The sequence below is a fragment of the Tiliqua scincoides genome, chromosome 2, assembly GCF_035046505.1.
Source record: "Tiliqua scincoides isolate rTilSci1 chromosome 2, rTilSci1.hap2, whole genome shotgun sequence".
Lineage (NCBI taxonomy): Eukaryota > Metazoa > Chordata > Lepidosauria > Squamata > Scincidae > Tiliqua > Tiliqua scincoides.
Genome location: NC_089822.1, coordinates 194,532,806 through 194,555,658, shown reverse-complemented (window position 1 = coordinate 194,555,658; position 22,853 = coordinate 194,532,806). Strand labels below are relative to the sequence as shown.

The 22,853-nt window shown below is 40.1% G+C and overlaps 1 protein-coding gene across 6 annotated transcripts in view; it reads right to left on the bottom strand.

The window, feature by feature from the left end:
- Positions 1–246: 246 nt before the first annotated feature.
- G3BP1 (G3BP stress granule assembly factor 1) overlaps positions 247–22,853 on the bottom strand; it is a 36,647-nt gene continuing 14,040 nt past the window's right edge. For 5 of the 6 annotated variants that reach the window (XM_066615255.1, XM_066615258.1, XM_066615253.1 and 2 more), the window contains exons 2-12: positions 16,155–16,268; positions 14,476–14,557; positions 13,613–13,786; positions 10,836–10,926; positions 6,866–6,959; positions 6,108–6,312; positions 4,273–4,374; positions 3,104–3,215; positions 2,065–2,190; positions 1,836–1,966; positions 247–1,285 (exon numbers count right to left, since the gene is read on the bottom strand). In XM_066615255.1, coding sequence (XP_066471352.1) covers positions 1,079–1,285; positions 1,836–1,966; positions 2,065–2,190; positions 3,104–3,215; positions 4,273–4,374; positions 6,108–6,312; positions 6,866–6,959; positions 10,836–10,926; positions 13,613–13,786; positions 14,476–14,557; positions 16,155–16,249 — 1,419 coding nt within the window. In that variant the 5' untranslated portion in view covers positions 16,250–16,268 and the 3' untranslated portion in view covers positions 247–1,078. The remainder of the gene's footprint in view (positions 1,286–1,835; positions 1,967–2,064; positions 2,191–3,103; positions 3,216–4,272; positions 4,375–6,107; positions 6,313–6,865; positions 6,960–10,835; positions 10,927–13,612; positions 13,787–14,475; positions 14,558–16,154; positions 16,269–22,853) is intronic. The other variant, XM_066615254.1, reaches the window with a different exon arrangement.

Sequence of the window (22,853 nt, the reverse complement as noted above, 5' to 3'; positions counted from 1 at the left end):
AAAAGGTTGAAAATCACTGCCATAAAGACTTAAGATTTCATTTCCCATAGTCACACAACTATGGACAGCACTCATTTCAGAGCAAATGACTGTGGCAATACACTTGGGCTCCTAAACCTCCTCAAAAAGCATTAAACAAAGCCACAGGATGACTAAAGTCAACCAGCTGTAGAAACATGAAATGCCACTGGAGGAGTGAAAGAGAAACAGATTTCTTGAAAGATTCGAATATACTCCAAAACTGGATAAAGCAAATCTAGACTTTTTTATTTTTTTAACAATTCACCAAGACTGGAATGAGAGATAAATAGAAGGCACAACAATTTTGTTTTTGTTTTAATGCAAATACAAACTAAACATGAAAAACTTTCCCTATTTCAATAAAAAAAATTTCACAAGTTCAGGAAGAGTGTTTTAAAGAGTCATGTTCTAGACATTTAAAACCTATCCCACAATCCTTGTAAGTGGTAAAACAGTAGTGAGAATTCCTTTTCGTGATCATGTACCAAAAGAAAAACATTCTACGGATACCCTTTATTCCACTTTTACAGCGCCACAGAGAAAAGGGTAATGTTGATTTTCGAGTGGCAATATCTCCAGGTTGAGGCTGGCCAGGTCACGTGACCTCTCAACCCCCCCCAAGATATAAATGAATTTCCCTGCCCTTGAAATGTTTGTCAAGTGCTAGGTTTTCCTACAGGTTCCTGAACACATGCAGCTGAAAAGGATAATTCCACTGACTGAAACGCACCCCATTTCAGTAAGGAAGGAAAAAAGCCACACATTCCGTTAGGAAAAACCACTGGTACCAAAAAAAATCCAGTCCATATGTCTGCAGCAAGCAAGGATTCAGTTTTTCTTTTTAAAATCCACTTTTTCCTGAAATATTGTTCCACAAAGCTGGAATCTGGGACAAGGACTAGAAAAAAAATCACGAAACCAAACACAAACAAAATGGGCCAAAATAGTATCAAACGTAGCAGTCTATAACAGGGCTAGGGCCACATTCCAAGACACCCAAGGCTGAAATTCACAAATTTGCAGGAAGAAGGGTTTGTCTCATCTCGTCATCCATGAATCACTGGCGTTGCCCAATGCCCCTTCCACTTCCAAATCCTGGTTTCTGAGACATCCCTCCACGAGGAGGCCCTCGAATCCCACCTCCCAGCCCACCACGGGGGCCGCCAGGCCCACGGGGTCTGTTGTCTCGGCGATCACCCTCCCTGGCTGCTCTCGTCTTTTTCTCTTCCACATTCAAACGAACTTCTCCTCTGAACATGATTGGCTGTAAGAAAAAGGGATGAAATGCCATCAACAATCAAGACATACAGAAAACCACCCATGACAGTCAGCATATACATTGGCTCATTAAGGTGCCATTTCATGTAGCACTGAAGAAAACCAAGATATATACCTTAAACTCACAAGATGCAGTGTGTTTTTGTTACCTGATTAGCAAGTTCTTTCCTACCCATATTTGCCTAAAGCTAGCAGATTACCAGAATAAACTGGCTAAGAGGTTAATATCACAACATTAAATTAGCACTAAAACTTAAACTAGTCAAGGGGTAATGCATACAAGTTATATCAACAGCTTTGACTACCAGTTCTCATTTCAGCAGCCAGTTTCCATCTTAAAAACAGGAAAGCGGATTGGTCGCCTAATTCACAAAACCTGGGAAGGAACCAGATGCAGATTGCCATGCTGCTCTAAATGGAAACAGGGCGCAACACACACACACTCTCAAAAGTTTCTTCCTCCATGAAAAAAAATGGAGCTTAGTACACCAACACCACCTTTACCACTTAAACTTATTTTTATAACTTAAATGTACCCTATTGGCAAGGATCTTCTGAACTGGTTCTGGATCATCAAACACCACAAATCCAAAGTTAGGAAGCTTTCCTCCACTGTTGATACGTAGCTCCACAACATTCCCATAACCTGCAAGAGAATTTGCAAGTTCTTTGATCACACATTAGACTGTTCTGCGGAAACAGGCATGTACTTTTGGATACAAATCCCAAAGCCCCACCAGTTCAAAATTACAACCTGCAACTTACTTTGGAAGAATTCCTTTAGTTCTGCCTTATCCACATCATGAGGAAGGTTCCCAACAAAGAGTTGATGACTGTCTGGATACCTCACAATCCGTCTGGTTTCCATGTCTCCCTGCTCACCTTCCCGCACTTAAATTAAAAACAGAGAAATACATAATTTACGAATTTCACTCATGATTTTGAACAGCATGAAGAACAAACATCACTTGACAATTTTCACAATAGACAAAGCTTATAAAAGTCATTGAACAGATAGATACAGTTTGAAACAAAACCCAAAACACACAACATACTCCTACTCGAAAGCCAGAATCACTGCAAGAATCACTTAGCCTTCTAAAATGCAAAAATTATGGTACTTCAGAATTCAAAGCTTTGGGTTGAATATGGTCAAAACCTTCCCAGGCATTAAGGCACACTTATTTTAGAGTTTAGTATACCTGAATACAAAAAAATTGGAATACTCATTTTAAAAAGCCACAGCTAAATGGGGCATTGCCAAGCAACACACACACACACACCCCGCCACTTCTTAGATAATGAGACAAAGGTACCATGTTTCCCCAAAAATAAGACACTCATATTTTTTTTTTTGGCTCAAAAAAAACACTAGGTCTTATTTTCAGGGTAGGTCTTATTTTTTTCAGAAGTCAGTCCCTTTATAGTTAATGGGACTTACTCCCTGGAAGATGTGAAGAGGGTGTCCCCTCAGCGCCCAGGAGGATGCCTGCCTGCCTGTCTACTCAGAAGTCAGTCCCTTTATAGTTAATGGGACTTACTCCCTGGTAGGTGTGGAGAGCCTCAGAGCCCTGTAGGCAGGGTTGCCTCGCTTGCTGCTTCCCACCTCTGATCTTCCACAGCATCCTTTGCCCAAGGCAGCACAGCAGGCGCTTTCTAGGTGGCGCGTGTGGGAGTGCAGTATTCCTGGTCATGTTGTCCGTCCACCCCCGCCGAGGACCCCTTCCATGCCCCCCTCCATCCCGGCCCTGATCACAACTAGGTCTTATTTTCGGGGTAGGTCTTATATTTTAGTTTTTCTTACTTGGTCTAGGGCCTCTTTGTGGTGGGATATTTGTCCGTTGCTCCCGCACTCTCTGGTCCCGCTGAGGCCTCTGTGGTGGAGTCTGGGATTCTGGTTTAGACTCAGGACGGGGCTATAAAAATATACCAACACAATGCAATGTACAAAATTATACAAATTATACATACAAATCCACGCTCTGGCCCTAGTAATTATACAACAGAGGTGTCCCAGGAGAATGAAAATATGTTCAAAGATCAGGCTGCAATGACTATTGTTTTTCACTTGGCATGGCCTGCCCCGAGTCTGGAGCTATAGAGCACCCATCTGGATTGAAGGCACTGACTGAACATGGACATCTTTCCCAAGTACTCCCCAACTCTCCCTGGGACACTGGTAACATGCTGCTGAATTTTGATCCTTATGGTTCAATGGGCAATCCCTCCTATAAGCCATGAGGGTATAGCAGACATAACTGTACAGAGGGTACAGTTATGTCCAAGTGACAGAAGTAAAGGATGCTTTTTAGAATGAATTCTATTCACAGCCCTAAATTTGCATTAGCAGACAATATTCCCCTTGCAATGCAGAGGCATGGAGGAAGAAGCTATGTTACAAGGAAGTTGTTCCTTATTCAAGATAGATATTAACACTTAGGGGTGAGATGCACAGCATAGGAGAAGTTTAATCCCCCTTATTGTACTTCCTCAAACAGTTGAAACACTCTGCTAGCTTTTCTAACTAGGCTACTTTTAAAAAGGTACATTAACATTCATGCGAAAATGGTTCAGCACAAAAGCATTCAGACTTGCATAGTTAAGAAGTTTCAAGGAATTTCTTAGTATCATTTGAGCACTGGCAAGAGCAATGGGGAGAATGCATGTCATGAACACTGCCATCAGCAATGCTCGTGCCCTAAAAGTACTTGTACCACTTGTGTGACCATAGTGCATACAGCACTCCAAGCTACAGTGGGTGGATCCCACAACCCAAACAAAAATTACAATTTTGTGAAAATGCAGTTTCTCCTGCATAAGCTGGGAACAGATGTTTGGCTGCCCCCACAACTGAGCATTCCCTACGAATGCAATAAAATGGTGATCTAGAAGTGCTACTAGGTTGCAATTAATTCCTATCATGGTTGCCGACTCTTGCCAAAGGTCATTTGCTGGCTAGAAAGATATTCTTACCTGCGATGCAGGTAATTTGACAACATGAGGTGGTATGCCTGACACTGGAACAGCTCCACTGGGTGGAAGATTCTTACTGGTGACAGATGCCCACGAAGATGTCTAACAGGAGCAAATAAACTGTCAGCATTACAAATCAACTCTAGATGTCTGTACTACAAAGCTCTCATACAGGCAGTTACAATTTCAGTCACCTGTTTTGAAAAGATTCCACAGCCACAAGCATTAAAGTTACAGGTCACCTGTATTTGTTGCATTTGACACCTTTAGTCATTTGCATTTATCATTCAGAATTTTCCTTCTGTAAACAAGCACATGCCTTTCATGTTCTTAAAGCAGCCAGCATGCAGAGTTTTTCCTACATACCAGCTATTTGCCACACTTGTATGTTGGATAGTTCAAAGGATGGAACAAACATTACCATTCCCCTCTTGCCGATACAGTGGCACCAAAAAGGCTACCACTGCATCCTCCAGAGGGAGCAGCTGCGGATGTCACCTTTGGAATATTTGTTCCTTTACGCAAGGCTAAGTTTGATGAAGACAGCTATGACCAATATGTTGGGCCCTTTTTTGCTGGCAAGGTGACTAACGAACAAGGTCAGAGTTTCCATGGGTTGGGGTCCACCAGCGGGTTGTGAGAAGTTTTTGAAACATTAAAAAAAATTTTTTGCAAAAGATAATCATTAGTTGGTATAAGGTGATCTTCATACCTCCAAATTAAAAAGTCACGTTTACCAATTTTCTATAGTAATTGGTGTGCTGCAGATCACATGTGAACCCAAATTTCAGCCTTTGGTCAGGTCTAGAAGTCCCTAACTGCACATCTTGCTCTCCAGCCTTCTGGATATCCTGGAATGACTGTAAATGTTTGGGAGAACAGTCCTTAAACTCTATTTCCAGGGAGAGTGAAGCCTTTGGTCAGATTCAGCAGGCCTGTTCTTATGTTAAAATTGCTTATCTACAACTGATGTTCTTTGGGTGACCATCTGTACACTCACACTAGTGGAGATTTGTGTCTCCACAGAGTAACTTCTGAAACATCTAGAGAAGTGGTTCGCATACATTTTGCATCGGGACTCACTATTTAGAATAAGAATCTGTCAAGATCCACTGGAAGTGATGTCATAACCAGAAGTGACATCATCAAGCAGAAAATGTTTAACAATCCTAGGCTGCAATCCTACCCACACTTACTCAGGAGTAAGTTCCATTTACTGTCATGCTAAAATATATTAATAAAATATTGAGATAATGGGGACACACCTAAAATTGGCTTGTGACCCACCTACTGGGTCCCGACCCACAGTTTGAGAAACACTGATCTAGAAATTTAGAATCCAGGAACTGGTGCTCATCCCTCCAGGAGGTTGGGATTATTCGCCTAAACAGACAAAGTAAGCACCTTCACACATCAACTGATCAACAGAAGCAGCCTTTGGCTGCTCTAATCCTACAAACACTCCTGTGTAGTGCCCCCCCATCTTCAAGTATGGGAGCTTTTTAGTCTCCCATCAGTGTGAATGCACAGAGACTAGAAAAAACAGGTTGCATACTAGTAACTTGGCATTCTTCAAGTGGTCATCTGTCTACTCACACTTTCTACCACCCTTCCCCTCCACTGTTCTGTTTTCTGGAAAAGGAAAGCAGGTACTGATAGCAGGCATCAGAAGCACTCTGCCCTACAGGCAGACATCACTATCCTCCTGGAGAAGGGGCAAGTATCAGTATTTTTTATTGTATCAGTATATTGTATTTTTCTCAATTCACCATTTAAGAATACACAAAATGCACAGGAGAACACTCAACAAGAGACAGCATAAAAGTGCACGTTACCCTAGAGTCTTCTTGTACTACAGGAGCTGGGTCCACAGGAACAGGAGAAGGACTTTTTTCTACAGTCTCCTCAGGAGCAGCTTCCTCCAGCACTGGCTCAGGTTTTTCTTCCTGGACCTCTGGTTCAGGCTCCTGCTCAGGCTCAGGTTCAGTTTCTTGCTCAGGTTCCGCAACTTGCTCCTCCAACTGTTCCTCCAAGTCATTGCTGTAGATGGAAAAGTCTTTTCATTATGGTTTAATGGTTCACCTCTACTGCTCTACAACAGTAGGATTAGCATGTTACTTCAGTATTTGAGTTGCATGCAATCTTTGAAAGTACATTTTTATGCAACAGATGCTGTGTTAACAGGTTAAGTCAGCAATGTACCTTTTTTAAAGTATGTGTGTGCATTCACATTCTCACTCACACACAAAAAAACTTTATTTTCAGATGTCCCCAAATAAGTTCCAAGAATAAATGTGATTTAAGGTTTCAGCTACTGGTGACCATATTTTCACAGCCACTTTAAAGAAAGCAGACACTGATAGCAGGCATCAGAAGCACTCTGCCCTAAAGGCAGACATCACTATCCTCCTGGAGAAGGGGCAAGTATCAGTTCCTAGATCATTCTTAAAGAGATGAGATTAGAAGTTTGAAACAGGTTAGAAAGATGCTCTTCAGGAAAACTGGACCTGTTCCTACACTGCAGCCAGCAACAATGGGACAAGTTGGTCAGAACAGATGATGCAATTATATTGCCAGGTACACAAGAGCTTACTTGACAGCCTGCTCATAGTAAGGTGCAGTATCATCAGCTACTGCCTCGGGGGTCTGTTGCCTTTCCTCAGGTTCTTCTGTCTCTTCCTCTGATTCTGTGGAATAAAAAGCTGTTTTACACTGTTCAGACATCACATACAGGACAATAGTACACTCAAATGTAAACTCAAATATGATACTATAGTAAATCATCTTAGCTTTTCAAAGTTCATTAACTATGAATAATAGTTACATAAAGTGCTTTAAAACTGTTCCAAGTATTTCATATATGTTATTTTATTAAAACCTTTGCACAATTCCTTGATAAGATAGGTCAATGTTATACCACATTGCAGGTAACAGGCTAAGGTTGAGAGAGACTTACCTAAGACTACCAAGAGGATATGTGACAAAAGGAGGGACTTCCTGATATGTACACCTCTGTGTTTTTTGGTTTTACTTTCTGACCTCAGAAAGTAACTGTCATGTACGATGCCTGCCAACTGTTCAGTCAAAATTACTACTATATAGTCAAAACACATCTTTACAATGAGAGGCATATAGGAACCGAGATCAACTGAGGGAAGAGGATTCACATCTCTTATCTCAAGTTCACTCCTGGACACACTCACCAATTGAAATGGTGGGTCGGATCACCCACACTGTTAAAATTGGTGTTTTTCTCTCTCGTGTTGAGCATGCATAGTTACATTTTCATTAAGTACACATATGATGTGACTCCACTGTAAAAAGTTGTATTTTCTGCACTGAAAAGTATTTAACCTTGTATTTTAAATGAAGTACTATTTGTACTTCTTATCCCAAGTGAGCAGCTTATCACGCTGTCCCTGGATATGTTTCAACTCCAGGCAGAAAAACTGATGACAAGAGTAACTGATCCATCATTAATGGCCTAAACATACATACATACATACATACATACATACATACATACATACATACATACATACATATGATACTAACGTAAGCTTCCAAGTACTTTTCACAGGAAGCCAATGTAAAGAACATTGAAACAGTCTATCTTCACAGTTACAAAGGCGTAAGTGACAATTTCTAGATCCAAATACAAAGCAGCTATAGCTTATTTACTAGCAAAACTGAACTGCTTCAATATCTCAACCTTGGCAACCGTCACAATCTAAAGTATCAACAGGCATCTTAACAGAATTCCTAAATTGCAACTTTGTGCTACCAATAGAGACTACATTCCATCACTAAGGTCACAGAACCAGTTTAGTATTATTACTTCAATCTCACCATATATTCTCTATCAATTTCTCTTTTCTCCATTTCATAGCTGAGGCCCAACAGATTGACTGGGCATGTGCTGGCTCAAGAAATGGGACAGACTTCATACAACCACTTAAAGTAGGAGTCTCCAAACTTTTACATCTTACATACATGTGTATATCTTACACATTTTCACAGGGCAAAAAAAACACCAATTTATAAATGAATGAATTAAATTTAAATGAGAGTAAGTTTTACTTGCATTTTTTTTGTAACCAGCATGATATGATTCAGTACAAAAAAGAAATGTGATAATTACAAGGAAACAATGCTGTGCTTAAATTGAGAAATGATATACAATGCGTAAAAATGACAAACGTTAGCAAATGCTGACAAAAAAAGCTGCATGTCAGTGCTGTCAGGGGAAGGATGGCTACCTCCAGGGCAACTGGTATTGGGGCACCATGAGAGAATGCTGCTAGAACCAGAGAAGGTTGTGACTGGACTCCCTCCAGTCTCCCAGACCAGGGGTGCCCAAACCCTGGCCCTGGGGCCACATGTGACCCTCAAGGCCTCTCAATGCGGCCCTCAGGGAGCCCCTGGTCTCCAATGAGCCTCTGGCCCTCCGGAGATTTGTTGGAGCCCACACTGGCCTGACACAGCTGCTCTCAGCGTGAGGGCGACTGTTTGACCTCTCGCATGAGCTGTGGGATGAGGGCTTCCTCCACTACTTGCTGTTTCACGTCTGATGCAGCAGCGGCAGCAAAGGAAAGGCCAGCCTTGCTTTGTGCAAGGCCTTTTATAGGCCTTGAGCTATTGCAAGACCTTCATTCATTCATATAAGTTCCACCTCTAGTATATTAATTTATGTAAACTTACATAAATTTATTCAAATTTTAAATGTAAATTAATTCTTTTTTTCCCCAGTCACCGACACAGTGTCAGAGAGATGATGTGGCCCTCCTGCCAAAAACTTTGGACACCCCTGTCCCAGACTATCAAGGTGACCAGAAGCCTCAGAGATAGGCTAAGGGAGGGGGTTCCATCACCCACTGTTCCTCCTCCCTGTCAGCAGCCTTGTTCAGATTCACTAGCTGGCCAACATAATATCTGCTAGCCAGCCTTCTCCAGAATGCCCTCATCACCATCAAGCCTGAGGTTATATATAGTATCCCCATCCCCTTGCTCCACCCCTTCCTGCCAGCCTGGCTACAGAAGACCACCATGACAGCCTCCCAGACCCCCAATCCTGAAAACACTTGCCACTTCTGCCTGTTTGACAGGCAGCTCTACTCCACTTGCCCTGGACATCAGTTTCCCAACTAGGCATCTCCCTCAATCACAGGGGGACCAGCCCACCTGCAATCAAGGAAGAAGGGGAAATGGCATCATGCCTGTTACTGGAAGGTGCTGCCAGATCCCAGACACTGTGGGCAAGATAAAATATTATAGCAGGCCGGATGTGGTGTTCAGGCCATAGTTTGGAGAACCCTGACTTTAGGCAATGTTCTTCCATCCTTAGAAGAGCCATTACTAAATGACAGCAAAAAGACAACCTTTCCAAACTGGATTTCACAGTTAATGACTCTGACCAAATTGTTACATATAAGAACTATAAAATTATCTGACTACTGCATAGGTCAAGAGTTTCTCAAACTGGGGCATTGTGATGACCCAGCCTGAGAAGCTGTTTGCCCCTTTAAGGGGAGGTGAGGAGGGGAATGCAGTGACACAATCCCCAGGATCATGTTGCTGCCAGGGGAAACAGGGGCTTCATTGTACTCACCAGAATCAGCAGCTAGAAGTGGGTTACAGTCTTTATTTTTAGGTTTTTCAAAGCTTGGGGAGCCCCTTGGAGGCTCCCACAGGGCTCCCTGCACCCCCAGGAGGCTGCTGCTGTCAAAGAGGCTTCGTTTACTCACCCTGGGAGCAATGTAATCCTGCGGATCATGTCACTGCATCCCCCCTCCCCCACAAAGACTTACAGTGAACCACTGGTATAGGTAGAAACTGAATCTGCCTGACTCACTACTTCCAAGGCTGAATAAATACAGCATTTGACTGCAAATAAAGATCCAATTCGATCCAACTTTCCAGAACAGATGCAGCTCCAACATAATGGACCAAACATTCCCTTACCTTCAAGATGTATCTGCAAGTGTCCCCCCACAGCAGGATGCAGTGCATGCCCCACCCGCATGGCTGCATCAGTACTGGAAAACTGGATAAAACGGAGCCCTTAAGTCTGCAATGCTAAGTACACTTAGAAGTAAATCCTGTTGAAACCGATGAACTTCTAAATAAATTACAAGTGGAACTTAAAAGCTTTTGGGTGCTGATTTTTCATATAAGTATGCGGTCAAAACAAAACGCAGTTCTGATAGTATAAGAAACTGTAATCCTAATCTTTTCAAGCAAGCTGCGTGTCAAATGCGTGTTCATTGCTCAAGTTTTACGGCTGATTTTATTGTAATTTTTTTGGCTGGTCATGCTGTTACTAGCAGCATTTCTACCACTGTTTCATGTTTAAAAAGCAGAGGTAGAATTGCTGGTAGTAACACCATGACCATTACCACTGGGGTTTCAATGTGTTCCAGTGGTGAAACTGATACTTTTTATTAGAACTTTTATTAGTAGCTTCAACTTATATGGCTAAAGTACAATATACTTTTAATATTAAATTTGGAGAAATATTCTGAAGAATGTGAAAGTTGAGCACAAAAATAAAACACAGTAATTACCCTCTGGAGGTTCAGCATCTAAATCGCCAAAAACTTCATCCTGGTAGCGAAAGATGTCATTATGGACATAAAACTTGTTTGCAACAGACCCCTGGAAAGAACACAAGGTGAAAATAAAAATCAATCATTCTTACCGCACTCTGCCAGCACAAATCTGCTCTCTGTAACACCATAATGGCCGAATTCATACTATGCACATAAGTTGCATTGTCTTGTGCTTAGAAATAGCCCAACATTTTATCTGTTTTATTCCATTTTTTGTTTTGATACCACCATGAAAGTAGATAATTACCCTATAAAGGCTTATTTTCTTAACAATTTTAGTTCAGTATTTTCAGAATACTGCACAATAATCTATTATAGTATTTAGAGACATTTATAGCCCGACAAGGCTTCATGCTAATAAATATTCACACATAACATGGAATACGGTTAATTAAAGCTTTGAAAAGTACACTCTCTCATCTTCCATATGAGACTTCTAACAGTATTTATATACCAACTAAAAGTTCACAAAGCGGTTTACAGAGAAAAATCAAATAACTAAATGGCTCCCTGTCCCAAAAGGGCTCACAATCTAAAAAGATGCAAAAGAATACCAGCAGACAGCCACTAGAACAGACACTGCTGGGGTGAGGTGGGCCAGTTGCTCTCCCCCTGCTAAAAAAAAAGAGCACCCACTTGAAAAAGTGCCTCTTACCCAATTAGCAGGGGTTTAAAAGTAAATAGGATGGATGCTACACAGCAAACAACGTCTATCTGGCATGAAGTCATACACAAGTTAAATTACATAATTGAACTGACCAACAAAATCAGTGTTACTACTAAACCAAATTCACACTAGTTACTGTTTCATTATTGGAAGAAATTAATTATAATATTTATATTAGTTTTTCCTACAGATATGCCCTATTAAAAGAACCAAAAGCATCCTTTAAATCCAAAAACCACAATAAGTTTTCCTTGCAATTATCACAGAAGCATGATCCACACAAGAACATGTAGAGTATGTGCTTCACCTACAGCTTCATGCTTCCAATTCTAGATAGAATATATAAGTTGTTTGTCATATAGATTTATAGGAATGGATCCAGTTTTAGACTATTTTTCCTTTAATAATTGTTCTGTTTCTGCTCACTCTATAGAAGAATCTTAACTGTCTTTGACAACATCTTCACTTTATCCAGTGCAAGTACATTTCTAAAGCTTCCTTTGCAATAAATAAAAGACTTCTGCTTAAAACAGACTTCTGCTTAAAACAGATCAACAGCACAAGATCTAGATTAAGCCCGTGATTCTGTGCCACATCTATCACTTGGGAAAGTTTCAATGCAGCATTTTCTGTCCATTTCACCCAGTCAAATATTAAAGGATAGATCAAATGTTCAAGTTCCTTTAATATAAATAACCTTGAAGCTTTAACAAATACTGAAATAATCTGAATGCCATACAAGCATTTCAATAAGATAGCTAATTAGACCCTATGAACTCAACACACAACACTTAACTCCTAAGTTAAAAAAGCACGCTTATAGATAATAGTTCAGGGCAACGGAGTGGAGCCACAGCTCAGAGGCATAACATCTGCATTGAAAGTAAATGGTCCCAATCCCGGGGAAAAAGCTCTTAAATCCGGGAAAGTCACTTACTTACAGAATAGTTAGTAATGACCTGGATGGGACAAAGATCTGGCATGAAGCCACAAGCGAGTTAAATAATCACATAACTGAATGCAGCAGAGAGTGAAAGAAGACTAATTATTGAGGAAGTGTCAACATGTGATGTCAAGAAATGCAAGAGGACCTGCATTAACAAAGGGGCTCTACATTGATATTTTATGGTAGGGAAAAGATAAGCAGAAGCAAAGTGTCATGAGGTACTGATGATGCCAAGAACACATTATATTGAATCACAGTTATCAGGACCAAAAACCATAATATCCAAAATAGGAGATAAAGATAGCAAGAAAACACCAATTTATCAACCTCTCTTATAATTCCAAATTCATTTGTGATGAATTTGCAGTATGTATTTTAAATATCAGTTAGTTTTAAGCATTTACAGAGACTACGTTCTCAGTGAGAATTTGCCAAGGTTAAGTCCAAAAGATGCTACAGACAAAAGCTGCCAAGGTAAAATGCTTTATCAATGTATACTGCCAGCTTAATACAGGGTGACCCCCAAAAAAACAGAACCCACAAATCTTTGAATAAACTGTTAATTTTAATTTTTCTTCTTTTTTCTTTCAGGGTATGCAAGTTGACTTTGTGCATGAAATATTGGAACAACAATCTTCCCCAATATCTTTTGGTCAACCAAGGATTGTTGTATATTAAAGAATCTGGACCTCTGTAGGATTTAATAACATTTTTATGGGTTCTGTTGTTTTTTGGGTCACCCTGTATTTCAGAGTACTGATTCCAGAATTTCACAGAACATATAATCCTCATTTCTATAATTTACAAAATACTAGTGCTAAATTGTGAAGAAAGCAGAAAAGAAAGCAGTACCTCCCAGTTATCAATAGCTATTCAGCTATTTTCCTAACATAGAAGACAGAAAGCATTTAATACATACTTGAGTAGATAAGCAGATTATGTTAAAAGTGCAGTGCTGTGGTGCCATATTGTATACAAGGCAGCACATCTCTGGACCACAAAGGCATCAAAAGGGGTAATCCAATCTCTCTGGTATGTCCAAGCCTACAGAGTTCAGACATAAGAAACATACTGATGTCTAGCACACCAATTAATGTACAAATTATTCCAGTGACATACCTCAGGAGCAAGGACAAAAGTCTGCATGAATCTCCGCATAGGTTGAGTGTTGTTGGAGAGCTCACCCATGACTTGTACTACAACACCATCATTAAGAGTAGCATGGGCATCCACATGACGAATCTTGGTGCGGCAATCTTTGAAGTTCAGGGACAACACTTTCTTGTGGATATCCTACACAAATCATATTGAAAATTTAAAATTCAAATTTGCAAGGAGTAGAGAAAATATATATTTAAAAAATGAGATGCCCAGATTGACTGGAATTCAGCTTTAAGGTTTGAAACATTCATGCCTTTCCTGTAACAAATCAATTTTCTATTCTCAAAATGCCAACTTGCATTTTTAAATCTAAATCATTTGAATCTATTTAAATTCAGGCATGTAACCAGCCATGTCACTTTACCTTAAAATACATTCCCTGCACTAACCTAGCAAATTTCTTCAAACCATCACCAACCCACTGAACAGAATACAATATCTAACAGCAAAAGAAATGCTTAATTGGTTTTGACTATTATAACTTCTATGACTTAAAAGTTTTGACTATTATATAACAGATTGTGATGACCAGGAAATCAAAAAATTTGACGTAGTTCAGCGCGCTTGGCACAAAAGCCAGCACTTGTTCCCCTTTTCCCTTCTTAAACAAAAAAGTTTGGGCCTAACCTGAAATAGTTTTCAAAATATTTACATTTGGTCAATCACAAAAGACAGAATTGCATCTTAAACCTACCATGCTAAAAGGATGTTCCTGCACAGTAAATACCCCACCCTCCATCCAGCAGCCTCCAAAAATTCATTCTTGAGCATCAAGGTTAGAATATAACCCATAATCACAAAGCAATTTCACAAATTCTTACAGACTGCCCGTGGACTGCATCTGCTGGTTTGCCATTTGAATCCAAGCCACCATGAACATAAGAAGAATTCTTCCCATAAAACCTGTGGTGGAACAAGTTACACATATTTCATCTTGTGTATACAAGAATATACAACTTCAACCCATCACATGGGCTATTGCTGCATTAAAATGCTGGTTTTTTTGGAATGATCTCTTCCGTCATTTGGAATGAGGTACAGCTATGTAAAGCCAGTAAGTCAACAAACCAATTTCTACAGCCATTCATAATTCAAAACAAGATTTTTAGCTTTCTGAAAAGGATCAAAGCTGAGGACAACAAAATTTATTGACCACCAGCAGCAATCAAAAACTGCCTGAAGGCCAGATGGCAACAGTCTGATTTGCAGCACATCCCCCAACACAGTCCCTTTTCAAAAACACATTTGGACACATTTAGTTACACTAAAAGCCTCTTGTTTTATAAAGTACTGTGCTGTTTGCAAAGATACTCCCCTATTTATTACAAAACAGGTTAGGTTCCAGGGGTCTGTTGCTGTACCTGTCAATTTCACTCAAGTTGCTGTCAGATTCACTCCCAGTGTTGTAAGTTATCCACTCAATGTTGTCCATTTCTCTTGGGAAGCTGCCAGTTTCACTCCCAAAGTGTTCTGTTCATTGGGGGAGCTGTCAGTTTCACTGTGGAATCACAGGGAATGCCCCCCCCCCAGTGGTTTCCATACTTCACAGTGTTGACTGTAAAATGCAAGTTGGGGCTGAAAGTGTTAATGAGGAGAGCCTCTGTATTTTTTGCCTACAGGATCCAATAAAAATGAGACTGTGCTCTCAGAGTGTCTTTGAAAGGAACAACTATTTACATGTTTTTTGCCCTGAAGACTGAATAATAAAGATGTAAAGAAAGCTTTAAATTAACTATTTACAATACTGGCTTCCTTACAGAAACCAACCTTGAAACCAGTATTTGTATGGAGACAAGAGCAATGCAAGACTTCTAATTAACTGGCTGTTATAGAAAGCACATAACTAGTAATGTTCAGGGACTAGCTATTCCTTCATGTGTTCTTTGACCGAGGACAACAAATTCTGGCCTAGGATCTAGGTCTAGGTAAACTCAAAGAGAGGGGATTAGGCAAGGAGACAGTCACCTGAAAACCCTGTGCAGCTTCACCAAAAATAGTTACCATTTTGGGCAACAAAACGTTTGGAGTTTTTTTTGGCAAGGTAGCATCTATGATGGACCAACAAGCAAAGGCTTCTGTGGTAACTCTTCTATATGTCTTCTAAGTTGACATTATGAGGCTTTTTCCTTCCCAAAATCTTTTAATGCATCAGTGGGCAGGTTATTAAAAAGACAAAAAGGAGAAGAGAAAGGACCTAAGGCTATCCAACTTTCCAGCACTGATGAAGCTGTGAAACATGGCATGCACTGTATCCTGCAGGGCAGGGTAGTCATGGAGGCTTCCTCAAGGTGAGGGAAACGTTTGTTCAGGTCTGTACTGTGGCTTCATTGGTGCTGAAAAGTTGGATAGGATTGGGATCAAGTACTATTAAAAGGAATAAGGAGAAATAATAGGGACCAAGGTAGGTACAATATGCTAGTTAAAAGTCATCTGTCAGTAAGAAATTTTTTTTCAATTCAGTACCAAGAACAAACATGCTCAAGTAAAACAAGAGATTCACCTGTGCAGGTAGTCTGGTGCCTGGTTCAGCAGAGTGTAATACTGCCTCACGAACTCCCGCCCAACCAGCAGGGGACTTGGCTTCTCCATCACCATTTCTTTGGTCAACTGAAAACTGAAGACCAAATATATCATGAAATTGCAACCAAAATGTTTCTCTTGTCAAATGACAAACTGTAATCCATTTTACCACACAATTGTCGGTTTACTCCATATACTGCATTCCAAAATCTTCCAAAAGTGCAAGGAAAGGAAGTCTGACATATGAACCAAACTCTCAATGCAAATTTGCTCAATAATTCCACAAGTTTTTAAGTACACAAAAAGAAATTGAGAGGCAAATAAATTCTTCAAGAGTATTTTATTTAAGTTATTTATAGTAGCAGTGAGTATTTTACTTTGTCTGACTTCAGTGTGACTGGGCTAAACTTAGGAATATAGAAAAAGTGAAGATATGCTCTACACAAAATTACACAAGAACACACGCCCCTTCTGGCTATAAAGTGACTCTGGCACACTCAACAGAAGGCAGGAAACAGCCTTGTTTCACCTTGCAAAGCACTTTGAACAAACAGTGGAGTAAACCTCTCTCACCACTTCTCTACAGACTTCTTCCTATCCTAAAACTCAGCACACATCAGCTTCTTCATGGGATTGGCTTCTGTCTTGCAGAGTTTTTGTCTGCATCAAGCCCAGAGTGATGAGCTACCCTTTTCCCTCTCTCACCAAGCTAGCCACGCTGTTACTTAGGTTGAGAAATAGTGAGAAATACTTCACCTTCTGAGATAATCCTATATGTGTCTACTCAGAAGCAAGCCACAATGACTTCAAAGGGCTTGACAAATTTGTTTTTATATCAGTATGTTTTGTAATGATCAAAAGTAAAAGTGCTACAAGTTACTTCTCCCTGCTGTTGCTTCATTTTTATGGTATTCACTAACGATTATCAATTCATAAATTATCTTCATAAATGATTATCTTCATAAATGACCTGGAGACAGGGTTGAGCAGTGAAGTGGCTAAGTTTGCAGATGACACCAAACTTTTCCGAGTGGTAAAGACCAGAAGTGATTGTGAGGAGCTCCAGAAGGATCTCTCCAGACTGGCAGAATGGGCAGCAAAATGGCAGATGCGCTTCAATGTCAGTAAGTGTAAAGTCATGCACATTGGGGCAAAAAATCAAAACTTTAGATATAGGCTGATGGGTTCTGAGCTGTCTGTGACAGATCAGGAGAGAGATCTTGGGGTGGTGGTGGACAGGTCGATGAAAGTGTCGACCCAATGTGCGGCAGCAGTGAAGAAGGCCAATTCTATGCTTGGGATCATTAGGAAGGGTATTGAGAACAAAACGGTTAGTATTATAATGCCGTTGTACAAATCTATGGTAAGGCCACACCTGGAGTATTGTGTCCAGTTCTGGTCGCCGCATCTCAAAAAAGACATAGTGGAAATGGAAAAGGTGCAAAAGAGAGCGACTAAGATGATTACGGGGCTGGGGCACCTTCCTTATGAGGAAAGGCTACGGCGTTTGGGCCTCTTCAGCCTAGAAAAGAGACGCTTGAGGGGGGACATGATTGAGACATACAAAATTATGCAGGGGATGGACAGAGTGGATAGGGAGATGCTCTTTACACTCTCACATAATACCAGAACCAGGGGACATCCACTAAAATTGAGTGTTGGGCGGGTTAGGACAGACAAAAGAAAATATTTCTTTACTCAGCGCGTGGTTGGTCTGTGGAACTCCTTGCCACAGGATGTGGTGCTGGCGTCTAGCCTAGACGCCTTTAAAAGGGGATTGGACGAGTTTCTGGAGGAAAAATCCATTATGGGGTACAAGCCATGATGTGTATGCGCAACCTCCTGATTTTAGGAATGGGTTAAGTCAGAATGCCAGATGTAGGGGAGGGCACCAGGATGAGGTCTCTTGTTATCTGGTGTGCTCCCTGGGGCATTTGGTGGGCCGCTGTGAGATACAGGAAGCTGGACTAGATGGGCCTATGGCCTGATCCAGTGGGGCTGTTCTTATGTTCTTATGTTCTTAATTGTTAATCATCAATTATTCTTTGATAATATTGAGAAGATAATTCTTTGATAACTGATAATTGTATTCACTAATAATTATCAATTTTATGGTATTCACTAACAATTATCTCAACACACAGACTAAAACACCCATGAGGCTATAAAGAATGTTCATCACATGCCTTCTGACTAAAAGTTTTAGGTGACTTTTCAAAGCAAAACACAGGCCAAACTCTATGCTCTTTGCTTCGTGCTATGTGAATGAAATATCCACTGAGTACACATGGTGGCACACATTACTGCAGATGTTGCTGAACAAATAATTCAACACCATGTTAATCTCTGGCATGGAGTCAATCAAGTGCCATAATCACAGTTGTTCACATTTTACTATCACAATAACCTGAAAAAGTAGGGACATGTCAAAAATACAGTACTAGGCTCCACAACAAAGCTTCTAGGTTTGTCAAGGCCTGGTGTATAGAATTGTAGTCCAAGAATGGCCCAGCAGATATCATAGAGCAGTGTCTCCCAACTTGGGTATTGCAACCCCCCCTAAGGCTGGCACTCACATTTTCATTTACCCTTAAGGAGTGTAGTCAAGCGACCTGGGACCCATAGGTGCCTTTAATGTGGCACTTCCAGGTTCTTACCACCAACACCAAATGCATGTAAGTAAAAAAAAGGTTTTTTACTTACCAGTGTTCGGCGGCAGCAGCAAGAACCCAAAGTGCTGTGCAATGGCACCTATGGGTCCCTGGTTTGGTCACTACCCTCCTAAAAGGGGTACTGCCTGACCAATAGTTGGGAAACCACTAATTTAGACACACGTTCAAAGTTCCATTTTAGCAATGAACTTATGAGCAGGCTTAGAAAACTGGTCTGTCAGTTATAGCTCCCAATTTATAAAATGGAAACAATCTACTACATACTACAAATGCCAGAACAGCAAAGTGTTTGGGATCATGTTACTTAAACTATTAAAGTTTCTGAGATGCAAGGAAGGTTAGCCACAATGTTTTGCTGAGTGTTGCCAGTTTTCCCCCCCAATACTAAACAGTACTACGAATAAGATCTTTTAAATATTTAAGTGTTTATATTGGATACAGAGTTGAATTGCCATTGTTATTTTCAAGCATGTTTTGGAAAATTCAGAGCATGGGAAAGCGCTAGATTTTCTAAAATTATAAAAATTTAGAAAGGAATATGTCTATATTATCAGTTTTCACAAGGGCTTTCTAAAAGGTACCTTAGCTAAATTGTTTATTTAATAGAATCTGAGAACAGTGCTTGTCGGCTCCCAGTTAACAGAATATTTCAACTGTATATTCTCAACAAAAACAATCCCAATAAAAACCTCCTTTAAATTAATAGTGCTCATGCTCCTCACTCTGCAAGAAGTTGCTAATACTGTGCACCAAACACCTAGCACCTGGGTCCCTTTAGGGAGAAGGGCGGGATATAAATAAAGTTTATTATTATTATTTATTTAGCATTATATTTTGGGGACGACGACAACGACAACTTCCAATCCTTCCATCCATCACAATGTTTCCTTAGTTCAAATTGAAGTAAAGATTTTTTTAAAAATCAAATTGCAGAAGATACTCATTTGCAACAGCATCCAAAATCCTCAGCATTAGTCTTATGATTAAAATCTTAAAGGCCTATGAAAAACATTGCTTGCCTGTTTTTCATGGCTTGGTGGTGGTGGAAGAATTAAAAATTTGCTACACCTCCGCAGGCAACAGCAGCTTTGGTGGCACTTCAAGCACTTAAGAGCATGTGACAGGAACTGGCTGATAAGAGCATCCATCTTTTTCTTCAAGAATGTGCTAGAAAAGAGCTATCTATTAAACCAAAATGTTAGTATGGATAAAGGGGGATGTCATAATATGGACAGTATGGATAAATGAAAATCAATAGAGTGAGAGTACTTAAAGAAAAACTGAGCAGACTGAAGAGCCAGCTTTTCACTGCCTTGCACAAATTAAAGTTATACTGTTCCAGTGTCTTGCATCTAAGCCTATGCTGAGTAACATCCATTTCAGTGTGAGAATATATGGAATTTTCTTTCACTTTATTTTATGACTTTATTTCAAATGTTAATTGTTGAAAAGCAATGTATATTCTAAATCAGGGGTGCTCAATAGGTGGATCGCAATCTACTGGTAGATCGCGAGGCAAAATGAGTAGATCGCGGAGTGCCGACCCCCCCTTCAGGTGCCTCTGGGAGGAAACGCCGGGAGTAAGGCCCATTGTACTCAATGGGGCTTACTCCCAGGTAAGTGTGGCTAGGATTGCAGCCTCACAGCCTAATCCTAGGCATGTCTACTCAGGAGTAAGTCCTGTTATACTCAGTGGGGCTCAAGGTACACCAACATACATTGTACACATAAATGTTATATGTTATGATGGCGCAAACATTGTAAAAAAAACTCTGGTAGATCTCCGGGGTTTGCTGGGTTTCAAAGTAGCTCTCGAGCCAAAAAAGTGTGAGCACCCCTGTTCTAAATTGTAGGTAGGCACATGAATATGCATAATATGCAATATTGTATTTTACAAAAGTACAGTAGATTGTAGTTGTAATTTTCCATAAATACATCAAGTATTCAGCTTGACATCTGTTATCAGAGGGGAAGGGATGGAGTATTAATTAAATATTAAGTTGCACTACAACTGTTTAATCTACTAAGCAAGGATGGGCTGTAGCTCAGTGGCAGAGTAAATGCTTCAGATGGAGAAGATTCAATTCCTGCATTTTCAGATAAAAGATTTCTGTCGGAAATCTGATTGAATACAATGTAATACAATATAATGTATTTATGAACTCCATCATAAATATTAGGTAGCTGTATAAAGTAATTAAAATGCTGCAATTCTGAAAGACATTATAGCCAAGTAATCTATTGCTGGACAACCTCCTACCGATATATACAGATACCTTTCACTGGAGTCTTTGGCAGCTCAGTCTTACACAATCCAGATGTCCAGAACAGCAATCATCCTGTCCTTCAATAAGTTTCACTTTCAGGTTGCAGCAGCAAAAACGCCTTTTCCCTGAACTTCCCCTTTCACAAAAATTTCAGTTTCTAATGAACAGGTCAATTCCTAGTCCAGTGGTCCATAAATGAACTTGCTCAGTCACCACAGTGGCTGTCCCACTCACCCCAACAAGCACCCCCTTCTCTCTAATGAGGTACAATGATAACAAATTTCAGGCAGAGTTTAAAGTTTAATTGTTTTTCAGCAGCAGCTCAAATTGAAATGGGAGGAGAACGCAAAGAAATGGGAGGTTGATCAGTTGATCTTGATTATTTCTTCTCCATGTACTAACCTGTTTTATAAAAGTAGAACATTTCTAAAGGTTTGTGATAGCATTCAACTCTGAAAATCATGCAAATTAGTTTGGAATCTTCTTGCTAAATTATGGATTTTATCACGTGACATCATGAATGAAGTGGCACCTGCGTATCCTGCTATTGCTCATGTCATATCTGGTACCATGGAGGCTGCTGGAAGGCAAATCTCTGTATTTGGAAAGCAGGTGCTAACCTATGAAAATGCATGCCACAAAAAGGTTGTTTAATATGCCAAAGGATTCCCGTTCTGAACACCTGCCGCTCTTCCTGGCCAAATCTGTACAAAATCCATAATGTGGGGAATGAGTCTGAAAATCTAGAATATAGTATAATGATTAAGCTTTAAATAAACACGTTTCCCACTTAGAAGTCAAAAGTTTGCAAGTCCATTACTGACAAAAAGCCATGCAAAGAGCCACAGATTTAAATGTGAAATAAATTCAAGTGTTCATCAACCTAGTATGAATGCATGCATAATTCAGTCTGTTTTGCAATCTCCTCAGAATCATAATAGAACTGGATATCAGAGGAGGCTAATAGAGAAAATTGTGAGCAGTTGCAGACCCTTGTTCTTAGGCCAGGACAACAGGAGAAGGAAGAGAGGTAGCAGCTGCTTAGCTGCTTAATAGCAAGATTACTGTTATTGCTACTTTGTCTTCTTAATTCAGTTCTAAGAAATAACATGAAAAGAGAGGGAGGACCTCTGAATTCTTCTACCCACAGGATCAGGTCCAGACATTGGATTTACTACCCCTGCAACCAAAGCCAGTCATTAGTTTATTCCTAGACACCTGAGCTGGGGAATACCGGAAGCTTAGCTAAATGCTACAACTTAATTATACTTTCAAAAAACTTTCATATGAAGGTGCAGTCATGGCTGTAGGAGGGAAAATGAGCATTTAAGCAGTGGCAAACCAGATAGGCTACAGCCTATGTTCATGCCTTCCTCCTCTGACAAAACATATCTGCCAGCTTTCTTAATGCTCTGAGGTCACTATCAGTCTATTTTTTTAATTGTACTGATTAGTCCAGGTCACTAGGTGCGCAGAGCAACTTACATGGCTAAAATCATAATATTTCATCGCACAGGCACATTTTTCTGAATTTTGGAAAGCACACCCCTGAAAAAAAATTTCAGTAGAAATTGAAATTCTTCATGTGTTACTTACAATTCATATGTTATATTGCTATAATGGCATAAAACTATATTTAGAGAAACAGGTTTTGTAGCTGCTTATATAATAAAGGAATGCAAATACTAATCAATTAATTAGGGTGTCTGCTAATGCTAAAAATCTGTTACATCTGGACAC